At 47.5% G+C, this 21,496-nt stretch overlaps 1 protein-coding gene across 1 annotated transcript in view; it reads right to left on the bottom strand.

Annotated features, from left to right (window-relative positions):
* Nucleotides 1-4,377: 4,377 nt before the first annotated feature.
* The window catches only part of LOC149329013 (steroid hormone receptor ERR1-like), a 123,379-nt gene continuing 106,260 nt past the window's right edge, over nucleotides 4,378-21,496 (bottom strand). Inside the window, exons 6-7 of the mRNA XM_089560066.1 lie at nucleotides 18,983-19,173; nucleotides 4,378-17,055 (exon numbers count right to left, since the gene is read on the bottom strand). Coding sequence (XP_089416192.1) covers nucleotides 16,676-17,055; nucleotides 18,983-19,173 — 571 coding nt within the window. The 3' untranslated portion in view covers nucleotides 4,378-16,675. The remainder of the gene's footprint in view (nucleotides 17,056-18,982; nucleotides 19,174-21,496) is intronic.

Below are 21,496 nucleotides of genomic sequence, written 5' to 3'. Positions count from 1 at the left end.
TGCCACAGCTCAAGTGCACACCCTTCACTCCGCTCCATACGCAATTGTGGAGCACGTGCAGTCGGGGACAAGTCTCTAGATTGCGTGCTTCGTAAACGAAGCTCATAGCTCTGTTGTTAGCCCCCGGCTGTAGACCACACTTATGGAGGTGAAAGAACACTATTTAGGCATTCATCTCTAGTCTCCTGGCGGCTAATGATAGACAACTTCATTCCACCGTGTGTAACCCGTGTTACCATTACCGGAAGCCCGTGCGCCGCCAGTGCGCATGCTCAAGTTTCTTTTACGGGGCCAGATATCCGGCAGCTGCTCGCGCTCGCTTGCCTTATAGGGACCAATCAGCGCGTGCAGACCGGCGGTGGGCGGACTCTCTGTGTAACACCGTAAACGGTATGCTAAAGGTGTCTAATAGAGCTACCGGCTTCGTTTATGGCACACACGGTCTAGAGATTTTTGTCCCCGGCTGTACATCCACCTTTCCTTCTGTACCGCAGCTTTACAATCCTCTCATCACCTTACCCCCCTTTTGTCCACCGGCGGGTGTGCTTGGAAGCGGCCCTCCTCGACCAGCTGGCAGTGGTCCTTCAGGCAGAGGACCACCTTTACGGTGACCTACTCTCTATACACCTCCTCCATGTTTGCAAACAAGCGAGGTGGCGCTGCAGTCGCTGCAGGCTCGCGGTAGGCAAGAGGCCAGGGAGTGGCGTCGAGTTGAGGTGGCGCAGCGCCTGTTTTCAAGGCTTGTAGGCGCATTTTGAGTTTCTGAGAATCATAGCAACGGTTGATGCTTTCAACTTAGTATTCCTCGAAGTACACAGACTCGCATTGGCCATGTACGGCGTATTTCGCCACAGTGTATTGTACCTAGTCATTGAATAAAAAGATAAGTTTTTGACACTATGCACCAGCCAGAATGATTTTACCTCAGGACAGTAGTGAGGTAAGCACTGGCGTTTTTTTTGGCAGAGCCGACGTGCGCTCACCATCTGTTGACACACGTGTCGCGCAGTGCGAAAAGTGGGGACAGCGTCGATCGTGTCCCGATCTCATATGTCCCGCGTAACCGCTGTTTTTAGCCGTCAGATCAGGCACCAGCCAGGCCGACTTCTCCCCTTCTTAAACTGGTCGATTTAGTGAAAAGTTTGAATTCCTGAAATTATATTCTTTCCTAGCCCTGGGTCTGTTTTGTGACGAAAAAATATAGCAAAATATTCAGTAGAAATTCATAAAATTACGGTTTTTTTGATCTGTGGTCGTAAAAATTTGTGAGGTAAGGGGGTTTCTGATGGTCCTCGCACGTCGCGAATTCTGCGGGTTTCCGACGACGGAGTACCACAATGGTAGCATCACTACGAAGAGAGATCGGAGGTTTCGTTGATTTCAGTGCCGCATTTCTTTGACCAAAGGGAAAGCGTAGAGGCCATAACAAGTGAGTGAACTTAAAGGTTTGTTTTTTGATCTACCACATTTTCAGTGATTGGCATCCCTACCCCCTTCGTAAATTTGTAAATAATGGAACTAGAATGATCCTATTTGTCGCGAACGGTTCCGGATACGTAGAGAAGTGCAATAAATGTCCCGATTTTTTTCCTACTGGAGCAGTAGTATGTTAGTTATTTTTATAACAAAAGTTTTCGTGACTATTCAAGCATAAGTACTGATACTCTAATAAAAAAAGAAGTAATACCGCCATCATAGAGAACAGAGCTTTGGGGACATGCTGGCATAAAAACTTTCCGCACTTTATACTTAATTATTCAAGACCCGGGGTGACTTGACGATGGTGTTAATTGTAATTACCGAAGAACTGTACCAGGTATAGCTGAAAATAAAACGCATTACTAAAATTACCAGAGCGATTTCATATTTGCACCAAATTTGGTTACATATATCATGCATCAATAAAGAAAAAACTTTTCATTGCCTCATCCCCTGTAAATCTCGCTACGTGCTCTTTTGGTAGCCTGCCTGCGGTTGCTTCTTTCCAAACAGGCTTCGCGATCATGTACTACTTCATGAATCAACTTATGATACATGCATGATGCATTGAAAAGGATGTGGTTTTTAGCACACTTAAAGTACGCGGTTCGAAGCATGCCAACGTGACCGCGAAAGATTGTCACAACTTACCTGACTGCTTTCTACTAGAATCAAATGATCATGTCGGTCATGTTAAGAAATAGTTTTAAGAATATATTAAATGCCCTAAAACGCGCCATTATATTTTCGTATAACTTCTACACACGTTAAAACATGATGTGCTATCAACAAAATAATGCACTCATTATTATTATTATTATCACCCGTGCACACCAGCGCTGGGTGATAAGTACGTGCGCAGCTACATGCTTTTTTTTTCCTTGCGCAGTTTTAAGCGTACCATGCTGTTGTTCATTTGACTGAGCGCAAAAATTTCCCTGCTATGAAGTACGTTGACTGGCAGCACCTGTCGACACCCAGACTTCGCGCTTTTACTACCACGGCCCATTTCCTCATGCGGTATTTATATGCGATAAACCTATTAAGGCTAATCTAATTTTCCGTTTTATGATACTACGTGGATAAACAACGACACAGCTGGTCAGTACATGCTACTTCTGCAGTGCGTAGCCACGATGCAGCCGCCGGTAGCTGCGGTAGGCACGGGCAGGCGGAACCTGTTTTGCCTACCACGCGAAAGTCGCTACTGACATCAGCGCCACCGCATCTCCGTGACGTCGCGGGGTGAAGGAGGTCTATAAGGAATCAGTAGGTGACTGGCGCAGCACGGTGACGTTACCTTTTATTAATGCGAAACGTTATATGTCCTATTACCACAAAAGCCGGCGTCCGCTGTCTATGGCATGAAATTTGGATTAAGAACGCCGGTGAGCGTCATAATGAATGCAAGTGAACGTATAGTTATGAATAATGAATCGTAACGCACTATGACCTATTGAAGTCATGATCGATTCATCCTGCAACGTAGCTTGTCTCAGCACTTCACAAGTAACGCAAGTTATAGTGTATAGTTTGTATTAGTCATGACCAACCATTCTACAACCTAGCATGACTCAGCACTTTACAAGTAAGGTGAGGTGTATTGTCTGCATTGTCTACATGCATTGTCTTAAGCCCCTTCATCTACCTTTACTAACCGCGATAGGAGTCGCACGTCGGATTGTAGTTCTAATGAACCAATTGCACTCATTAGCATTCGAGCGCAGACACAGTTAGAACGCTCGGATGCAAATGAGTATTGACTCCCTTGATTTAAATATATACTTCCTTTGGGCGATTACCAAACACATTTCAGTGTTGTGTGGTACAATCACACCGTTTCGGTGCGCGCCATTCCCTAGAGTATATTCTAGGCACTAGCCCAAGTAGACCAAAGGACACAGTAAAAGCACTAGCTCAATCTTTTCTGCACCGCTGCAAAGGCTGTGCGATCTGGGCCAATCACAACGGTAAGTGCTGCAGAACATGTTCCTCCGCGCCCGTCACCCAGCAACTGGTGGCTCCATCACTGGGAAAGAAAGGGCACCAGTGCCCAGCTTCTTCGCACAGGAGACTCGGCCGCATTGAGGAAGGAAAGAACTCACGCAAGGCGGTTATGTCATATTTCTTGAAGCAGCCTCCCCACTGCTCCTCCTCTACTTGCCCACCGCCTCAACGCGCATGCGCAGCAGATGACGCCACTGCACCCAGCTTTACTATTGTCTGGGCCTGGAGTCGGGATGCCATGTCTACAAATGGCAGTGCACCACTTCACAGCAGGCCTGTGCAGTGCTGTGTTCGTGCGGACTTTCTCTGTTAACCTGTGAATGAAACGCTCACTGTACTGTACTTTCAGAACCTCATCCTGAACTACCTTTTCAATTGCTGCAGTAATTGTTTTGGAAATAGTGACAACACTGCTCAACTATTTCAGGGACTGTGTTATCTTCCTTGGCCCTCACTGGAGAGAACTCTTCCTTTCGCAGTGCTGCAAACGACTTGAGAGATTTACTCCCTAGATCGAAGACACTCTTCATGGGTTTCCCCAGTCATTGGAGTATTCTGCTGCAGAAATGCATATGTTTTATATATGTAGTATATATACAGGTATAGTTCTAAGGAAGACCACACCAAGTTCTAAATGTCGACAATAAATGTGTCTTTGAGAACAATGGAACTTACTTTCCTTTTCATACAAGCAAACCCAAGCAAAAAAAAATGAACTTTTGAAAACACCTTCCCTGGTGGATATAAGAATACTTACTCCCGTCACTGCAGTATATTCCTCTTTGGGAATTTCGCTAAACCGACAAATCAAAATGTTTACTCGCCACACGCCACATCATACCGCAAAGTTTAGGCAAGTCAATGCGCCCAGTAAAAAACAGCGACCAAGACAAGTATAATATATTTTTTATTTACTTCCAACAGTTTTCTTTCGTCTCTTTCAGTTTCTTATTCTTTCTCTTCCATTTGCTGCACATATCTGACCAATTATTATATAACAACAAACATGTGTCACCGTGACCTGGCGGAACACGCAGGAAACTGCGCGGTTCCCAACAGAAGGGGAAAAAATAAAGAAAAAAAACTAACTTCGCTGGGCACATACCGTCATGCGCACTTATGTACACGGCAGGCACTGAAGGAAACAGAACGCACACACACTTTTTTTTCCACCCTCGTTGACAAGACAGCAGCACCCCCCAGGATGCGGCCTACAGGGTGTGGCGACCACACTGATAAATGTGCATTCCTCCTATGCCGCAACATGTGTCCGCGCTAGGCCAAGTAAGTGACACCCCCGCAATGTGAAATATGTGCGTACTAAATCACAAAAGGAAACATTTGGACAAAACGAAGCGTAGAGAGAAAAACAATAAAATAAATGGTTCTCAGTAATGGCGACCATAAGGGGCTCTTGCACAAAAAAGAAAAAAATTCTAAACGTCACTGGAACCAACAGACCGTACATGCATAGTGCAATGACGGTCCAACTAGGCTTCGTGTGTACTGAAGTACAGGAAAATTCGGAAAAGAAATCCTCTTCAGTGCAAGGGAACGACGATCAGACGGAGAGACAGAGCAATCCACGCACAACACGGCCGGCAGACGAGGATGCAATTGCCTCCCAGGTTTTCCAGAGACAAAGAGAAATGAAAATGAGAAAAAGAACAAGACTAACTGTGCGGACAGGTACTCAGCTCATTTTCCAAAGGGACACCACTACAATCTCAGCCACCGGGAACTCTGACCTAACCCGCATGCGGCCGACGAAATCTCCGTTTCCTTGTCTTTTTAATAGAGTCCACTAGATCCTCCAGCACCATGCACCCTAGCCGCAGGCGATGCAAGAGCACAGCATTTCGCTGTCGGCAACACCTGAATTCAGTGCGTGTTGCGCAAAACTGACATCGAAGCAAAGAGAGAACTTTTCCACGTGAGAGCACAAGACACAGTGCACGTTTCTTCCCAAGGTGTCCTGCTCACTAACTAATCTTGACTGCATGTACCGCTAACACCGAACGCTAGTCGTTTCCTTCTGTGAGGTAGTGCCACATAAAATAGTGTTCCGTATTCATCCGTCCGGGTTCTAAAAAACTCCTGCGCAAACTACTGGCTAAACCACCGAACAAAAGGTAGTTTGTTATCACCTGCGTAGCTCGATAAATAATTCAACATTAGAACTTGCTTGGATTGTCAGGGAATCGGCGAAAAACTGCAGTCGTCTGTGCATAGAAGTTTCGTCAAGGTACGCGGAATGGCCAATTTGACAGCCTGCGCCATCTGGGGAACTGCGAGACCTACCCCAGCTCCTCGCAGGGACATTGATTCGGTCACTGTTTCCCTGATGGCGCCGCTGTCAAATCGGTTATTCCGCTCACCACGACGAAAATTTGCACGCAGACTGCAGTTTTTTGCAGATTCCAGACAATCTAGTCAGGTCGCAATTTTGAATTACTTATTGAAAAACATAGACGTCATAACCCACCTTGTGGTCAGTGGTTGAGCCGAAATAGGCCAGTAGTTCTCGCAGGGGAGTTTTTTTAGAACTCGGACAGATAAATACAAAACACACGGCATTTAGTGCCACTGCCGAAGCGGCGAAAGTGCCGCAGCAGGCGACCACCAACAACGACAGCATCAGCAGCTGTAACTTCAGTTTTTTGGCGCAAGCTATTTCACAGGGGGCGCTGACGGCCGTCAGGCTCCTTGAGATCAATTCACTCAGCAGTCCAGAGCGCAAGCGGCGAGCATATTGCCACAACGCGACGAAGAAAAGTTAGGCCCCGCTTTTGGTAGATGGCGCCACGTTTGCTCGCTAAGCCTTGCCGACTGAACTACACATGCGACGCGGGAAACTCGTACGGCCTCTCTCTCTCTCTTTCTCACCATGAATGATGCAAACAAATAAAAATTCACACTTCTCTAGCTCATAGGCAAACAAAAAAAAGTAACACAGGGCATGGGTTTAACTCTTTCACGGCAGGGGATTTACACGGAGTGTGTGCAGAACATGCCACGGCTGTGGTAGCTGCGATACGGCGCACATATGATAAGCGATCAGAAGGCCGCAGCAGCATGCTCCTTGGGCAGCAGCGATCGCGGTAACACACTCGTTTCTAAAGCTCGCATACCACCTATTCAAATGAGTGCAATAAGAATGGCGTGCATGGTTCTCCTTCGACCCGGACGTAACGGATTGAAGAGCATTCAAAATTTCCTAGCAAGCATGCCCTGTTTCTAAATGGCAGTGTAATGAATAAAAATGACGAAGGAAATACATGCGCAGCTTTAGAGGCCAGTCGAACTTCAAATGAACCACAGTCTACGTGCCAATGAATGACTAAGACTGGCCGCTGCACGCATGATGAAGACTAGTGTAACAAAAAGAGCTTGTCGCATGCAAACACGGCCATGCAGGCTAAATCACAATGTGTGGGAAGAAAGCTGCATACATTGAGCTTGGGAAGCAGCTTGGAAAGCTGCTTTCTGAACCTAAGCAATGTCCAGCCATATGGTGCCAAAGTAATGACGAAAAAGGAAGATGTCTTCACCCGATAAATCCATTTAGCAGGACGCGGTGGCAATGTCATGATTCTGAGGGACAGGTGACAGGTGATTTTCCCAAAATCTGCTGCTATGTACAATGCATGCTGTCTTGAGAAACAAAATACCTTCATGATAAAAATAAACAGCATGTCCCAGTGTGCGAAACTCTCACGGGCTGACTGACAGAGGAGGCACGTCAACATCGACAGCGAAAAATGGGACAAGTGAGAGTAGAATGCAGTATTGCTATGGAAAATTTTCACAGGACCATGAATGAAAGAAACACAAATGCTTATGGCCCATACTGAGGCAACAAAACTAAAAGGATCATAGCAAGCAAACAACCTTCAACGACTTTAGAAAAAGAAAAAAACCTCCTAGTGCATCAGTGTTTCAAACATCATTTACAAATTAGGACACCTAACACGCTCAACATTACCGAACCTCATTCACCTCGACACAGGCCGCAGACAAATCTATTGCTAATGCTTGCCATGCAAGCTTTGGAGGGTGTCGCACAATTCCAACAGGTGGCCCGTGAGACTTGGTGCGAATATGACCGCTTCGTGCCCAGCACACTTTAAGAAACTCACGGTCTCGCAACATGCATCCAAGTGACGTTATGACATGTTTCGTTGCTGAGGGTAGTGTGCACCGGTATAGACCGGGATTCTGTGGTAGTAATTTGCCTCCTCTGGAAATCACACACGCTTGACTCTCACAATGGCTGCATACCTTAAGAGCCAAAGGCATAACCCATCACAGCTGCCTATCACCACTAAAACGCAAACTGTAAAAAAACTTGCATAGCCAATCACACTGGCCAAGTTTCACACAGGTTTCAAAAATGGAAGTACTACACTCTGTAGACAAGAAGTTCTCCCGTATGGTAGCAAGCATCAAATAAGAGCCACAAACCCATGACCAAAAATTGCAAAAAGTACAAGTTTGCTTCTGCCTATCAACACCAATTCCATGCAAATGCGATCACAAATCATTCTCCAAGTGAACACCTGCAGTGAACTAATTGTCATCCATAACCGTTGAAATTTTACGCTCCACGATCAGCTTTAGCCAACTGACACACTGTGCAAAGATTGTGAGTCACTTGCTACAAAAACACTACAAGCACAAACCGAACCACGACAGTGAGGTGCAATTCAGAACCACTAAAGTGAGACACATCACCATCCGTTAGGCTGTAGTCTCCCAGTGCAGTACACCAGCGAATGGCAGTGGACCCCACAATGCTTGCTGTCGGAATCCTTCGGCCGAGCTCAGTGCAACGCCCCATTGCATTTTCTGTCATTCCTTCTCTTATCTGTGTCATCAGCGCAGTAGGCATTCAAGTACAGCAACACATTGACTACAGCGAACAATGTACAATGGCTTCAACTGAACAGGTCGGTCAAGCTCGAAGATGTACATCAACTGTTGCACCACTAATGGAGACAGGTCTGTGGGCCTCTTTTGCCACAACACCTTGTTACTTTAGGAAAAAACACCTCACAAGGGTTGCATTTTGCTGCATGCCTCGACTACTCCCTAGGCAAATTAAAACAATCATAATTCGCCCCAATCTTTGCATGAAATGAATGCTACATAGTATTTTCTTTGAGGAAAGAAACATGGCACTGCCCTTCACAAAGACAGTGAACAATTCGCCAAAAATGCGAACAAAAAAGGTGTTCAGCATTCTCAGCAGTCAACTTTTCTTGGCAGCATACGATTTCATTGTAGAACATCAAAATTCTATGGCTTTTGTTTGGCATAAGTACTGAAACTGAGTTAAAATTTTTAGCACAGAAGACACAGCAGTTTGCAAGAGAGGAGGATTTATCTTTTCCCCATTAGCAGTGCAGCAGCAGGTATATTGAGACATCAGTTATCAGCCCAATGGCCACTAAGACTTCCTCGGACATCTTGTAGACGTCTTGAATGTCCACAGGACGTCTATGGGAGTTTTAATGTCCACTGGGAGGAGCCAACACAAGATACCACTAGTGCAACGGCTCTCTGGAAGCCGCTTGGACACATCCGATCCAGAAAAGCGGGGTGTAGTAAACCTCTACTGATCAAGACAAGAATCACGCAGATGGCCTCCACAATCAAAGATAAACCCAGCAAGACTTTTAAGAATCCCAGTTCAGTACTTTACGCGGTATGCGTTCGAGACCACACAAGCCCACCATATCAGAGACAAGTGATCGATGAGAAAACTTCTGAAACACATGCACAGCAATGAACATCTCGCACATGAACACTGAAAGCATCATGAACATTTAAATATATTCTGAAATCCCTGTTGTCATGCCTGGAAAGGCAGTTTGAAACACCAGCTTGTAGAATCAGTCGTTCACGCTACATGCATTAAACCGTTCAAGGATTATTTGTACTCCATGGTTGATAATATTGCTCTGCCCTGTTGCCAGGGTCGGAAAATACTGCCCCGAAAAAAAAAAGTCCATTCAAGTTCCCTGGCAGTGCTAAAAATTAGGCTTAAAGCACGAAACTCAAGCCTTCTTACCAGCACAAACAATATGAAGAGCCTTTTCGTGTAATAATACACTGCCCAAAACGCCATCCGCCATGACCGCCAAAACCTACAATGCACAACTGCATGTCCAACTATGCTCAAGGATTTTAATGGTAACCTGTATAAATAAAAATTATAACTTCCGTAAACAGGGGAAGGTGACTGCTGCACTTGCATTACTTGCTATTCCATTTATTTCTGCAACCAGTTTCACTATATCTTGGAGACATCTCAGAGGTGACTGCTGTGAACACTGCAGCACGAATATTTGCACACAACACAACTACCATATTTACTCTCTTAAAGAACCCACTTTTGTTTTCACATAATACGACGTCAATTTTGGGTGAGGGTTCATCACGCGGAGAAAAAAATTTTGGCAGTTTTTTGTAAGAATTGAAATTTCATATACATCTGTCCATCCATCCGCCAGCCTGTCCGTCTATCAATAGAAGTGCAAGGTTGACAAGTTGGGTCAATCACTCGCATTTTTTGTGTAACCGGTGTTTTCCACTGTTAGCTTCAAAAGGTGTTTGCTGTTTTGCTGTACCATGGCGCGATCCCACAATTTTGCGAGTCGACCGCAGCTGCAAATCGTGGTGCGATAAAGCGAGCTTGCTGAACACTGGCCCTAATGGTCAGATGCGCATTTTTTAAGCGAGGCCGAAAACAGTAAATCCTCAATGACAAAATTTGGGGGGGTGGGTTTATTTATGTGAGTAAATATGGTAATACCTTCCTCTAGTTAAACTGACAGCAGAAATCGGAGTGAGGGTTAACACTAGCATAACATAACTGCCAAGCAGTACAATGACACAAAACCCTCTTCTTGCAACCGCTACATTAAATGTTACACTGATCACCTGCAATGTCAATGTGAGGGTACTTGCGCATTGCATGCGATACAGGGTGCCAGAAGCTTAAATTTCCCCCTAAGGTTTTCTAGTTTTTTTGCACTAAAGTTCACAAACACATGCACTGAGGCATGTCATTCTTTTTTTCCGTTTAACCATGACACAGCCAACAGTGATACCTTCCGCCGGCATTTGATTCTGTGTTGGCACCCCTAAGCCTAGAGGCAGAAGCTATTGGCTTTCTTTAAAAAGCGTTTTGCTTGACATGGGGCTGTGATTTAAGTAGACACAAGATGCAGCAACTCTCTTTAGTGTACTAACATTTCTCCTCGTGGAACCCCAGCACAAATAAAAGGCCGTGCCAGTTTTTAAGGTTCGCCTTACCCGTCTCAAAAGTTAAGCAACTGTTTCCTGAGAAGGCTGCCGAGTGTCAGCCTGTAGAAGCTACCAGTAAAGAATACAAAGAATAAGAGGCTTGAAATTACCCTGGAGCCACAGCTTCCTCTCAATGCGCTGGCTGAGAACCGTCAAAGGTGTGGCTTTGAGTCTAGCTGCTTTTTAACGAGCGATGAAGTTTATGCGAAAAGGCGATTCTGTGTAAGAGCACAAACGTCAGATGGCCACCTGTAGTATGCTGTCCTGTGGTGTGAAATCGTGATCGCATGCGGCACATGATAGAGTTCTTTCTGATGCAGTCGCACATGTGGCACATGGACATGCGCCCTCGCGCAGCTGCGCTTGTGGTGCATGCACACATGCATATGTGTGTGCACTTGTGCATGTACAGTTGCACACGTTGCACCTGCACACAAACACATACATATCCATGTGTATATGCGTGCATGCATATATGTAGTTTTTGCATGCATACATGCATGTGTGTGCATGCACACTGCACATGTGACACAGCTGCACATGCAATGCAGCTGTACATTCGGAATTGACCAAACTGCCTCTAGCCTCTGGTGGAAGTGACTGAAGAGCATGTGCACAGCCCAACGAAGACGAATTTCAAAGGGAGAATGTGATGCACACAAGGCACTGACTTCTGATATCCCATTTTTGTAAGTGAGCAAATGGAACGAAAGTGCCAATGAAGCTAGTTTAGTTAGTTTAAACTAACTAAACTAAACTAAGCCAATGAAGCAAGGACAGAGAAGAGATGGACAAAATATTCAACGAGGAAACACATGTCCTCGTTTCCTGACGCTAACGGATCTGTGCCATTTCTACCATAGAGAATCTGTAACAAGTCCTTAACATTTAACTCTCATTTAGGAGTTGGCAAAATTGTGTTCCTTCTGTTTTCTTTAGACACCATGTAAGCAGAATGCATCCATTGCTGGAGCCAGCTACTCTTCTAGTCAGATGTGATAAGTGCGCAGCAAAAAGTGATACAAGAAAAAGATAACTGTGTTGCTTTAACTCTTTTTTTTTTCTTCCATGCACTATGTCAATGTTTAGAAAAATATCAGTTGGAAGTGAGTGCTGTCTCCTTTTTCAAGCCTATCTTAGATGTGCTGAACAGCTCCTTCAATACAGACCGCCAATGTGCCCAAACCCACACCTTGTCAACATTAAAGGGGCAAGAGAGTTTCCTTTTACCTCTTTCAGGTTCCATTCGTTATTTTAATTCAAAACATACTACTATTTTGCAAGCACTGCTTGAAATGAACAGTCCAGTCAGTACTTGCCTATACCTGTCCGTATAACCAACACGGAATGTTTATTAATTCTAGAAGTGAAGAAGTTACCTTAACATCTCTTATGTTTCGTGAACTTATATAGCTGACAGTACATAAACCAAATCAGACCTGCCCAGCTATCGTGGTGTTTGTTTAGGAACAATTATCGCTCGAGGATTGCACCTTCAAGGTGGCAGCAAGCTCGCAGAGGCTGTGTGTAGGGATGCCACACTACAGAGACAAACCCAGGGCTCGCAAATTACTAAGAAGGCCAAATGTAGTCTTATTCATACTTAACTGCACACAAGCCCAGGCCAGTGTTATAAGCCAAAGCGCATCACTGCCAAACGTGACTATCCGTAGCGCCATCTCTTGCAAGCTTTGACAAGCGATGATAATCGGGCTGCCATGCAACAAGATGCAAGCTTGGAAGCCATTCCAAGATCTCCAAACTGTGCGCTTCAAAGTATAGTCAGACCACAATAAATCGAGCACAAAGAGGACCGAAGATTTCACTTTGCAAAAACATGTCAGTTCAAAAAAAACAGATGTTCAAATTAAGCAACTTCAAATTAATGAGATTTCACTGCACTTATTACTGGTGGATTGCGCCACACTGTGGGAGGCATGAAAGCTCAGAAACACTGCTTTGTGACGGATGCATTAGATGGCGCCGCATGACGTATTCTACCTGATAGAAGTCGCAACATAAAAGCACAACAGTCATGGCAGTCAAGCAAGAAGCAAGTTGTGCAAGTACCCCCCCCCCCCCTCCCAAACACTAGCAGCAGCCAATGAAAACTCCATCGAGTTGTCCACCGTGAACAATAAGTAACCAATTGTTAATTCTCATCTGAATGAAAACCCCTCCCCCAAGCACTGTCGCACATACAGCCACAACAAAAAGCAGCATGACAACTGACTAACCTAGGATGAATCGCGTCATAAAATGCAAACCTACGCACGTTTTCACAGTCCAAAAGTGCCTTCTTCCGGTAACCAAACCTCCACCTTCACCAAATCCAAAGACTTCCACGATTTGACGCAGGAACAACAAACAATGGGAGGGGGAAACAAAAACAAAGAAACGAGCAAACAATGACAAAAATGCCGTTCCCCCTTCGCCACTTTTCCATGTGCGAAGCGAGAAGAATAGTCAATGCCAAAAGTTTCAACAAGGTCATCAGCCCATTCGCACTCGAAAGGATAGGATGCATGGCTCCCATATTTGTGCTCCATTTTGCAGGGTGACGACATCCGAAGAAGACGGAAAAAAGAACGCTCACTACAGCATAATATCGATTCGCAAAAGAGTTGTGAAGGGGCAACAAAGGTCAGTAGAAATGCAGAAGAAAATATCAAACAAGGATGTGACAGTCTACAGTGGGGGAAAAAAACAACAACAATGAAAAAAAAAAACTCTGCACTGAAGAAAATGCAAGATGGCTACAACAATAAACATCATGGCTAGGAAAAAAAAAGAGGTAAACAGTCACTCACAAGATGAAAAAGGGCAAGGAACTGAAATGCACAGTAAGATGCCGCGGGTTCACTTCATGGCACACCACAACAGCCAGGCACAAGACGCGGTGGTCTTGGTTCAAGTCACGCGTGCCTCACTGTGATGCTGCACACCGTTCTTCACCCGTTGACGACCCCGTCCGCAGCCACATCAACATCCGCAGTTATCCGCTTCAATGTGCAACGTCAGCCAGCTTGGGAACCTCTCCGCAGGCCATCTCGAAAGGAGTCAGTTGCTCACACCCGACGCTCCTGGCTTCATTAACACGTCTTGAACCAGACACGCCGAAGCCAGAATCGCAGCTGCAGTTTGTGGCAGTCATCTCGGCATACAGGTGCACAGTATTCGACGGTGTTGTTGAAGAATGTAATGGGTGTGTCACACCGGCTATGCTCATTGACAAGCCGACATTCGTACCACCCCTCCTACGATGACACAATGGTACGCCAACACTTTCGTGACACACAAACGACATCACTTCCCAGCTCTAATGACCCCGCGCTGTCTTGATGCAAGCGAGCAGCACGGCCTTGTGGGTGACCCAACCTTGCCTCTCTCAACCCTCTCCACATGATCACGCACACAGTTTCAAAAAACGCGACACACACAGGCACACACTTTAACTACAACACGTAACAACAATCTGCCTCGGTAACGCTAACAGTCAACAAAACAAGGCTTCCGAACCTAAAAACAGTAAGTCGCCCCGGCAACCCCTCCCCCAAAACACAACATGGCAAACCCGGCCCTATTCTCCACGAGGGCAAGGCCAAGAGCGCGAAAAACAACGCCCACACTGCGAGTCGACTGGCAGTTACTTGACGAACCGAGCAACGCTGCCTCGACGACGATTTATGCGCGCTGCTGAACGTCCGCACGTTTCACTGCCTAGCTCTGCAGCGGCACAGGTCTTGCAACTAAACAAGTGGTGGCCCCCCCACATTTCTATCCTAGGGCACGTTTCCGTATCCTCGCTAGGTGCTCTCTCTAAAGTGCGGATGCTACGTCGCTGTGTCAAGTGCCCGCCCACAAAGACGTTCTAACAAGCTGTGCTAGAAACAACTGTCGACCTAAAGGCTACCCAAGGACATTCGCTACGATCCTCGTCTAGTTTTCAATGGGTAACTGCTGTGAGCTGCTGCTGACAGGTTCACCAGGAGGGCTCTGGTAGCTCCAGATTCAAATGCATTTCGAGGAGCCCGCTCAAGAAATCGAAGCTGAACACAGACCTTTGGACCACCACATTTCTCCAGCAAGCCAGTCCATATACCTATAAGTCTAGAAGACTTGCGTCACCATGTCGAAAGTCGGGGAATCCTTGCAGCGAGATGCATGCCTACTTGGCAGGTCATGCCCATCTAAAAAACGGATGGCAAACTGCCACCACACGAACTACCGCCAGTTGCACTAGCCAGCCAATGTGTCAGCATGCATTGCCAAAAAGAGTGAAGTTCTCCAGCTTACTGCAGAAAGCTCAAGTTTTCTTGCGCCTAGCATGCCCTAAAAAATCATTTCAATCGTTGATGACCTGTGGTGTACTGCCAATCTCAACTGCCCTGATGTCCTTGAAGAAAGGCACGAGACCCACCTAGTTCATGTTCAAACTTCCCACAGAGATGGTGCTTCTGAGTGGATTTCAGTTAACACATTAACTTACACGTTTTTCCCCCCAAGTACACTGAAGCAGAACATCAACTGCTGCGATGCCGAGCAAGGAAAGCTCGATTTCATGGAGCAAAGAGTTGCCTTTCCTAAGAGGAGTGAGGGACTGACTACTGAAGTTTCAGCACCTTTCTATTGCCTCCTAGCAGGCATTTAGATTTCATAGCGAGAGATGATGCTAGCTCTCTGCGCATTTTTTTCTGCCTGCTAACAAGAACAGCATGCTTATAATAACTTTAGGTAAAGAAAAAAAATAAATTTCCCAACAAACTGCAGCATTAAGCAAAACCTACCTCAAATTGCTGCCGTTATGCGAAGTTTTAGCACAAAATACCTAGCTGTATTATTCACAAAATCAATGCCACGCTCTGTACAAGCCCTGCGCATCGCTTCTTCTGCCACTAAAATGCCGGAAGCAAGACAGTCCGGTCGACATGCAACTAATTTTTCTGTGGGCAGGCTATGCCGTACTACTTATATTACTTCTCCAAGAGTTTGCAGCTGCTAACACCAGATCTGCCAACTAAGCATAAGTCATCCACTACAAGAGGCACAACCTCCTTTCAGGCGCTCGTCAAGGGGTACCCAGCCAGTACTTACAGCATTTCCTGATGTGACCTCTTCCCGGAGCTTGACGCAAACCTACCAACCGATCTCCACAGTGGCGTGGCAAGTTTCTGACGTGGAGCTGGCAGCAACCATGAGCAATCTCTAACCAGAATGCTCCGTGTTACGATACATCCAGACTGAAACTGTGCATCTCTTGTACCACCGTTCCGGCCTCTTCCTTTGTACAGATCTTGAGCAAGCCGTCGCCGACATTTCGACAGCCAAGGAACCGGCCGATTCCAAGAGCCGCCGACTCAGCAGCTCAAAGCAGTTGCCCAGAAGCCACCTGACACTGCCTACGAAGCAACACCTCCCGGTCAGCCTCCTCTACCCGGCCCCTCCAAACTAGCACAACTTTCTACAAGCTACCACACAACCTCCCCTCCTCTCTAGGACTGCTGTCTACTCCAACTCTAACTCCGCAGAGTACTGCGGAAGGTTAACGCTAGCAGAAGCAGCCGACCCGGGGCTCCTTCGAGGCAGCCCTGCAGCGAGACAGCATTTCTAACAAGTGGCTCTTCACTTCGGACCCGCGGAATCCGAAACACTATCACTGTCAAGCCTCGACGAGGCCGCAAGAACTCACGGATTCCGAGGCATCGTAGCCGGGGGGCGCACGGTCTCCAAGCTCGCCTCGCATCCCGGCCGTGCCGGAGCAATCTGCGGTTACTGCACGGAAGCTAAGGAAGGAACGGGGCCACATGCAACCTCATCAACCTAGCAACACACCAAGCTCCTGCTTTGCCACTAAGAGGGGGGGAGGCAGGGCCCCTCCTCACCGCACCAGCGAGTGCGACTCGAGCATCTCCACAAAGAGCTTGTTCATGGGCACTGTGCCGTCCCGTCGGACACCGTTCCAGAAGCGCCGCACCACTGTGTCCAGCTGCCGGAGCAAGGGTAGGCACAGCAGCAGCTGCCCCGAGTGGGTGGCCACCGCCGACGCGGAGGCTGCTTGCTGCGCGGCTGCACCGTTGGCGCTGTTGGCGGAGCTCGTCGTTGTCGACACGGGCGTTGAGTTGGGCGAGGAGGCCGAGCCCCCTGACGAGGACGACGAGGCTGTGGAAGAGCTGCGCTGCGCGGCCACGCAGTCGTGCAGGCCCTGGAGAACGGCGTCGCGCAGCTTGTGCACCGATGAGGCGTCCTCCAAGTGGATGTCTGCGAGCGAAATGCAAAACAAGAAAAAAGAAAAAAAAATGTTTCAACACCTTAAAGATCCCCTAAGCTTGGACTTCAGTAACATCTACAAGTCGTCATCATCATCATCACCATCATCATCATCATCACCATCATCACCATCCTGACTATGCCCACTGCAGGGTAAAAGCCTCTCCACTCAAGCGTCAATACTTCCGTTTTTTTTTGCGTCAAGGCAGGAAACTGGGCTAGCTGGTCGTTCATCATTAATTAAAAAGACTATAGTAGGATACAAATTAAAAAACCAGCTGTTGCTAACACTAGGCCGCGGTCCCCGGCGTCCTGTATTACTCCGCTATCCAATCGCAACAGTAAATGAAATCGGCTTTTTTAATGTATGACTATATTAAACAAGCGACGTATCAAAACTCTAGAGCTTATAATTTTTTGTAATGTGCTAAGCTTCTTGTTTAGGTAACAAGAAAAGTTTCAACAAAGGACTACTTTTTTCGTTGTGGAGGAATCCTGTGTGGCGATCGTAAATGTAGGTGGAGCTTCACTGCAGACTTAAGTTCTTTTTTTTTTAACATTCCCTTCGGTAAAACGGAGTGCAGCCGATACACCGGTGCGGCCCTTACACGCGTTTATAAGGTAGTTCATTAGTGGCAGAAGCTCGTTAGCTCCGGCTCATGCACCGGTTAATTGGGACAACCCCGGAGAGGGCTATCGCAACTCCCGGCTTTCAGCTGCGCGATACTCGGCAGATCGGAGGCACACCCCCACATGCCGTAACCGACGGTAAGGCCGGAGGGTCGGAGAAACCGAAACCGAACATGAGGCCGTATCAGGGGCGTGAGAGCGGTAATCTTATCTCAACTTATCTGCGGTAATCTCGAATCACGGTTCACTGTTGTTGCAAGGCTCGCCACCATTCTGGGTTGCGGTGCAACGAAGCGACGCGGTGATCCGGCTAAACTTTATTGTTCTCGTAAATAATAAGCCCTGGGATACAGGAACATCAAAAATGAATCCTCCTTGAGGATCCCTGGCCTGTACCGAGTTACTGGTAGGAGTAATAACTGCGATACAAGCTAGTTTTACGTTCGCAGCCGCGTAGCAGCTGCCGCCTTTGCAGTGCGAGTGACCCGATCTGCTTGCACGCCAGCTCCGCTGCTAAGGCATCGCTGAAATCGATCGTATATATTTCTTTTAATACGAAACAATTAGGTTGTCAGTAAAGCAGCATTATAAGTAGTACATTCATTATAGCGTTGGTCAGTTCAAAAGCGCCGTCGACTGTGGCTTTGATATGAAACAAGTTAGGCCTAGCGACGACTAGGGAGTACAGAGCGCCGTCGCCCGCCGCGCTCGCGGGCGGCATCATTGCGGTAAGCTTGCGGAATCTGATGCTGCGAGCGTTCGGAATTTGTTGCCTACTTTAACGATGCGGCAGGGACCGGACATTTTTTGACATAACGGCGGTAAAATGCGTAGCTTGAGCACTGCGGGACGTTGCTGTTGTACGCTGTTGCTGCGCCATCGAACGAGATCGAAGGCTGCCTATTTCGATGCGCTGCTCTTGGAACGTGATTTATTTCGAAGAAACTACGTTGTTGAATTGTTGAAGCGGGCCAGCTCATGCGCTTGTCGCACTCTATCTTATCGGTTAACGAAGTAAGCCGAGATCACCGAGCTCGGTTCGCGATAACCGCGTTTAGCGGCGTAACCGCAAGTAGCGCGCCCAAGTGACAAGGGTAGTCTGACCTGGAACTTGATTGCGTTTTCAGGGCTCAAAATTTTTTTGTTAAAAATTTACCCTGCATAATGATCTCACCCCTAAATTTGCGTCAATTTTTTTTTTAAAGTGCGATCATTATGCGAGTAACTACGGTAGTGACCGAAGCTGGACTGCTCAGTCGTAACTCTCCCCTCCGCTGAAAGCACTGACCAGCATTGGTAAGCAGCAGGGCCTTGAGGGCGAGGAACTCCTCGCGTGACACCGAGAGGGCCTCGAGCCGCTTCACCAGGTGGGCTGTGTGCAGGAAGAGCTCCTCCGCTCGGCACTCGGACGCCTGCCGCTCGTCAACCAGCAGGTCCGAGGCAAACATGAGCCGCGTCGGGGGGCTCAGGTGGCACGACCTGCGTCACGAACCATGCACAGCAGTCAGGGGGCTCTGGTTTTGCTTTGCGGGGGTTTAACATCCCAAAGCGACTCGGGCTGTGAAGGACACCGTAGTGAGGGGCTCCGGAAATTGCGACCGCCTGGGGCGACGACCCCTCTTATTCTGATCAAGGGACACTTTTTTCCTCTCGGCATTCCTTCAAACACAAAACAGTATGCTGCAGGTTGGGCTGGTTCACACACAGCACGTTGTCAATGAATGGAAGACTTCACTCACATATGAAGCATGCCCAATTAAGCATCGCTAGCGAAAGGTTTTTCCCTCGGCGCATTTCTTAAAGTTTGGTTTATGGTTTGGTTTATTGGGGTTTAACGTCCCAAAGCAACTCAGGCTATGAGGGACGCCGTAGTGGAGGGCTGGGGTTCTGGGGTTCTTTAACGTGCACTGACATCGCACAGTACACAGGCCTCTAGAATTTCGCCTCCATCGAAATTCAGCCACCGCGGCCGGGATCGAACCCGCGCCTTTCGGGACAGCAGCCGAGCGTTGAACCACTGAGCCACCGCGGCGGGGCCATACCTTAAAGGGACCATGAAAAGAATTAAAAGCCGCTTGTAAATGTTAGAAGTGATGCTCAGAAGCATTGACACCAAGTATGAGTCTTCAGAACTGAGCCGGCAATTTATTATGAATTTTTAAAAATCGTGTTTTTTTTTAAATTCGCGCGCCGCTTGGTGTCTTCGTAGGGAGCAATTCTGAAACCAAAATCGGGAAAACAGACGTCACTAGTCCCATGACGTCGGAAGGCCACCACACGCTGTCATTCGCTAGAGCCGCGGCAGCTTCGACGTCACGGGCACACTTCCGGTAGCGGTGAAAATCGTCTGCTCGAGCTGCCGCGCGACCCCCTCGGGCAAGCGCGAGCGAGGGCATTGCCTTCGCGCATATGGTTTTAATTTACCTCTGCCGCCTCTTTCTGTCGCGAGTTCGGGAGCCACTCGCAGTGCCTTTTTCGACCGCCCAAGATGAATACGCCTTGCTGTGTCGTCGGCTGCAAACCCAGTTACTGGCGAGCGTCTCTAGGCATGTTATTCCTAGAGACGTGCGTGAGCGAGCAGCCTGGATGGAGCGCATCGGACTGCCAGCGTCGCACGCCCGCCGAAGACTCCGCGTTTGCGGTCGACACTTCGCACCTGACGCTTACTACTATAACCCAGCGCTCGTTCGACAGTCAGGCATGAATGTCAAGCACCTGAAGCTTCGACCGAAGTCGCTGCCGACACTGTTTCTTCCCGCCGGGAAGCTGAGTTTCCAGCTTACAGCGATCGGTATGAACGTTTACACGATATGATCTGCGATGGAAGACAATTTTATCTACGATAACTTAAAAAAAGGTGCCGCATTTACTTAGGGCACAGGACGAATTCGAAGCGTTAGCTGTCGCGGAGGGCCTTGGCCTGACGGCTACGTACTGCTGCGGTTCACATTCGGCTGCTGCTTCGACATGCAGACTCGGTCCCGACCTTCTTTCACTCTCCCGTCCGTTTTACGACCGTAATACCGTATGTTCCTTGTGTTCTAAGTCGGGCGGCGCGATTTTGCGATCCCGCAGCCGGGTGTCCAACATCATTCGACAGCTAGGCTCAGTATATGCACGGTGTTTCACGCCAAGACTTGGCAGCGTCGGTGTGACGGCCGAACCAGCGCACAAAAAAAAATAAAACATTGTGTGAGCCGGGAACAGGTCCGGGTCCATTCTGCCAACTAGCAAAGAAACCCGACGCGCGCCGCAATCCAAGAAAGCGCCGAGACCGGAGAGACGCTGCCGACGCACGCTGCTCCTCGGGAGTGCGACAACCGGAAGTTGTAAACCGAACGTCAGCGAATGACGTTTTCATGGGCGGAGCCCAGTCCCGGAGCTGTTTTCTTTATTTTTTTATGGTGCCCCGCGCGTACGAGTTGAGGGGGGAGAGGAGGAGGGTGATTTTTATTCGCCTATAACTTCGTTGTTATTGATGCTAGCTCAAAAATTCTTGCGCTGGAGTGCCGAGTGATGGATTGCCTATATTTACATAATCTCAATAAATTTGTTTCATAGTCCCTTTAAAGTATGCTTTTATGCGAGTTTCTTCGAAACGCTCAATTAAAGGCCTCTTTACGACTATTACGTAAACTTGACCGTATTTACTTAAATGTTGCAAGATGATAGATGCAGTGAGAGGGTAACTCCTGCCACATGGAAGAGTAACACAGTAGAACCTCGTTAATCCGAAGTCCTCTGGACCACAAGAACATCTTTGAATTAACCAGGCTTTCACATTATAAAAACAGACGAAAAA

The sequence above is a fragment of the Amblyomma mixtum genome, chromosome 9 (genome assembly GCF_055824585.1).
Source record: "Amblyomma mixtum isolate Tamu chromosome 9, ASM5582458v1, whole genome shotgun sequence".
NCBI lineage: Eukaryota > Metazoa > Arthropoda > Arachnida > Ixodida > Ixodidae > Amblyomma > Amblyomma mixtum.
This window is presented reverse-complemented; position numbering and strand designations above follow the sequence as displayed.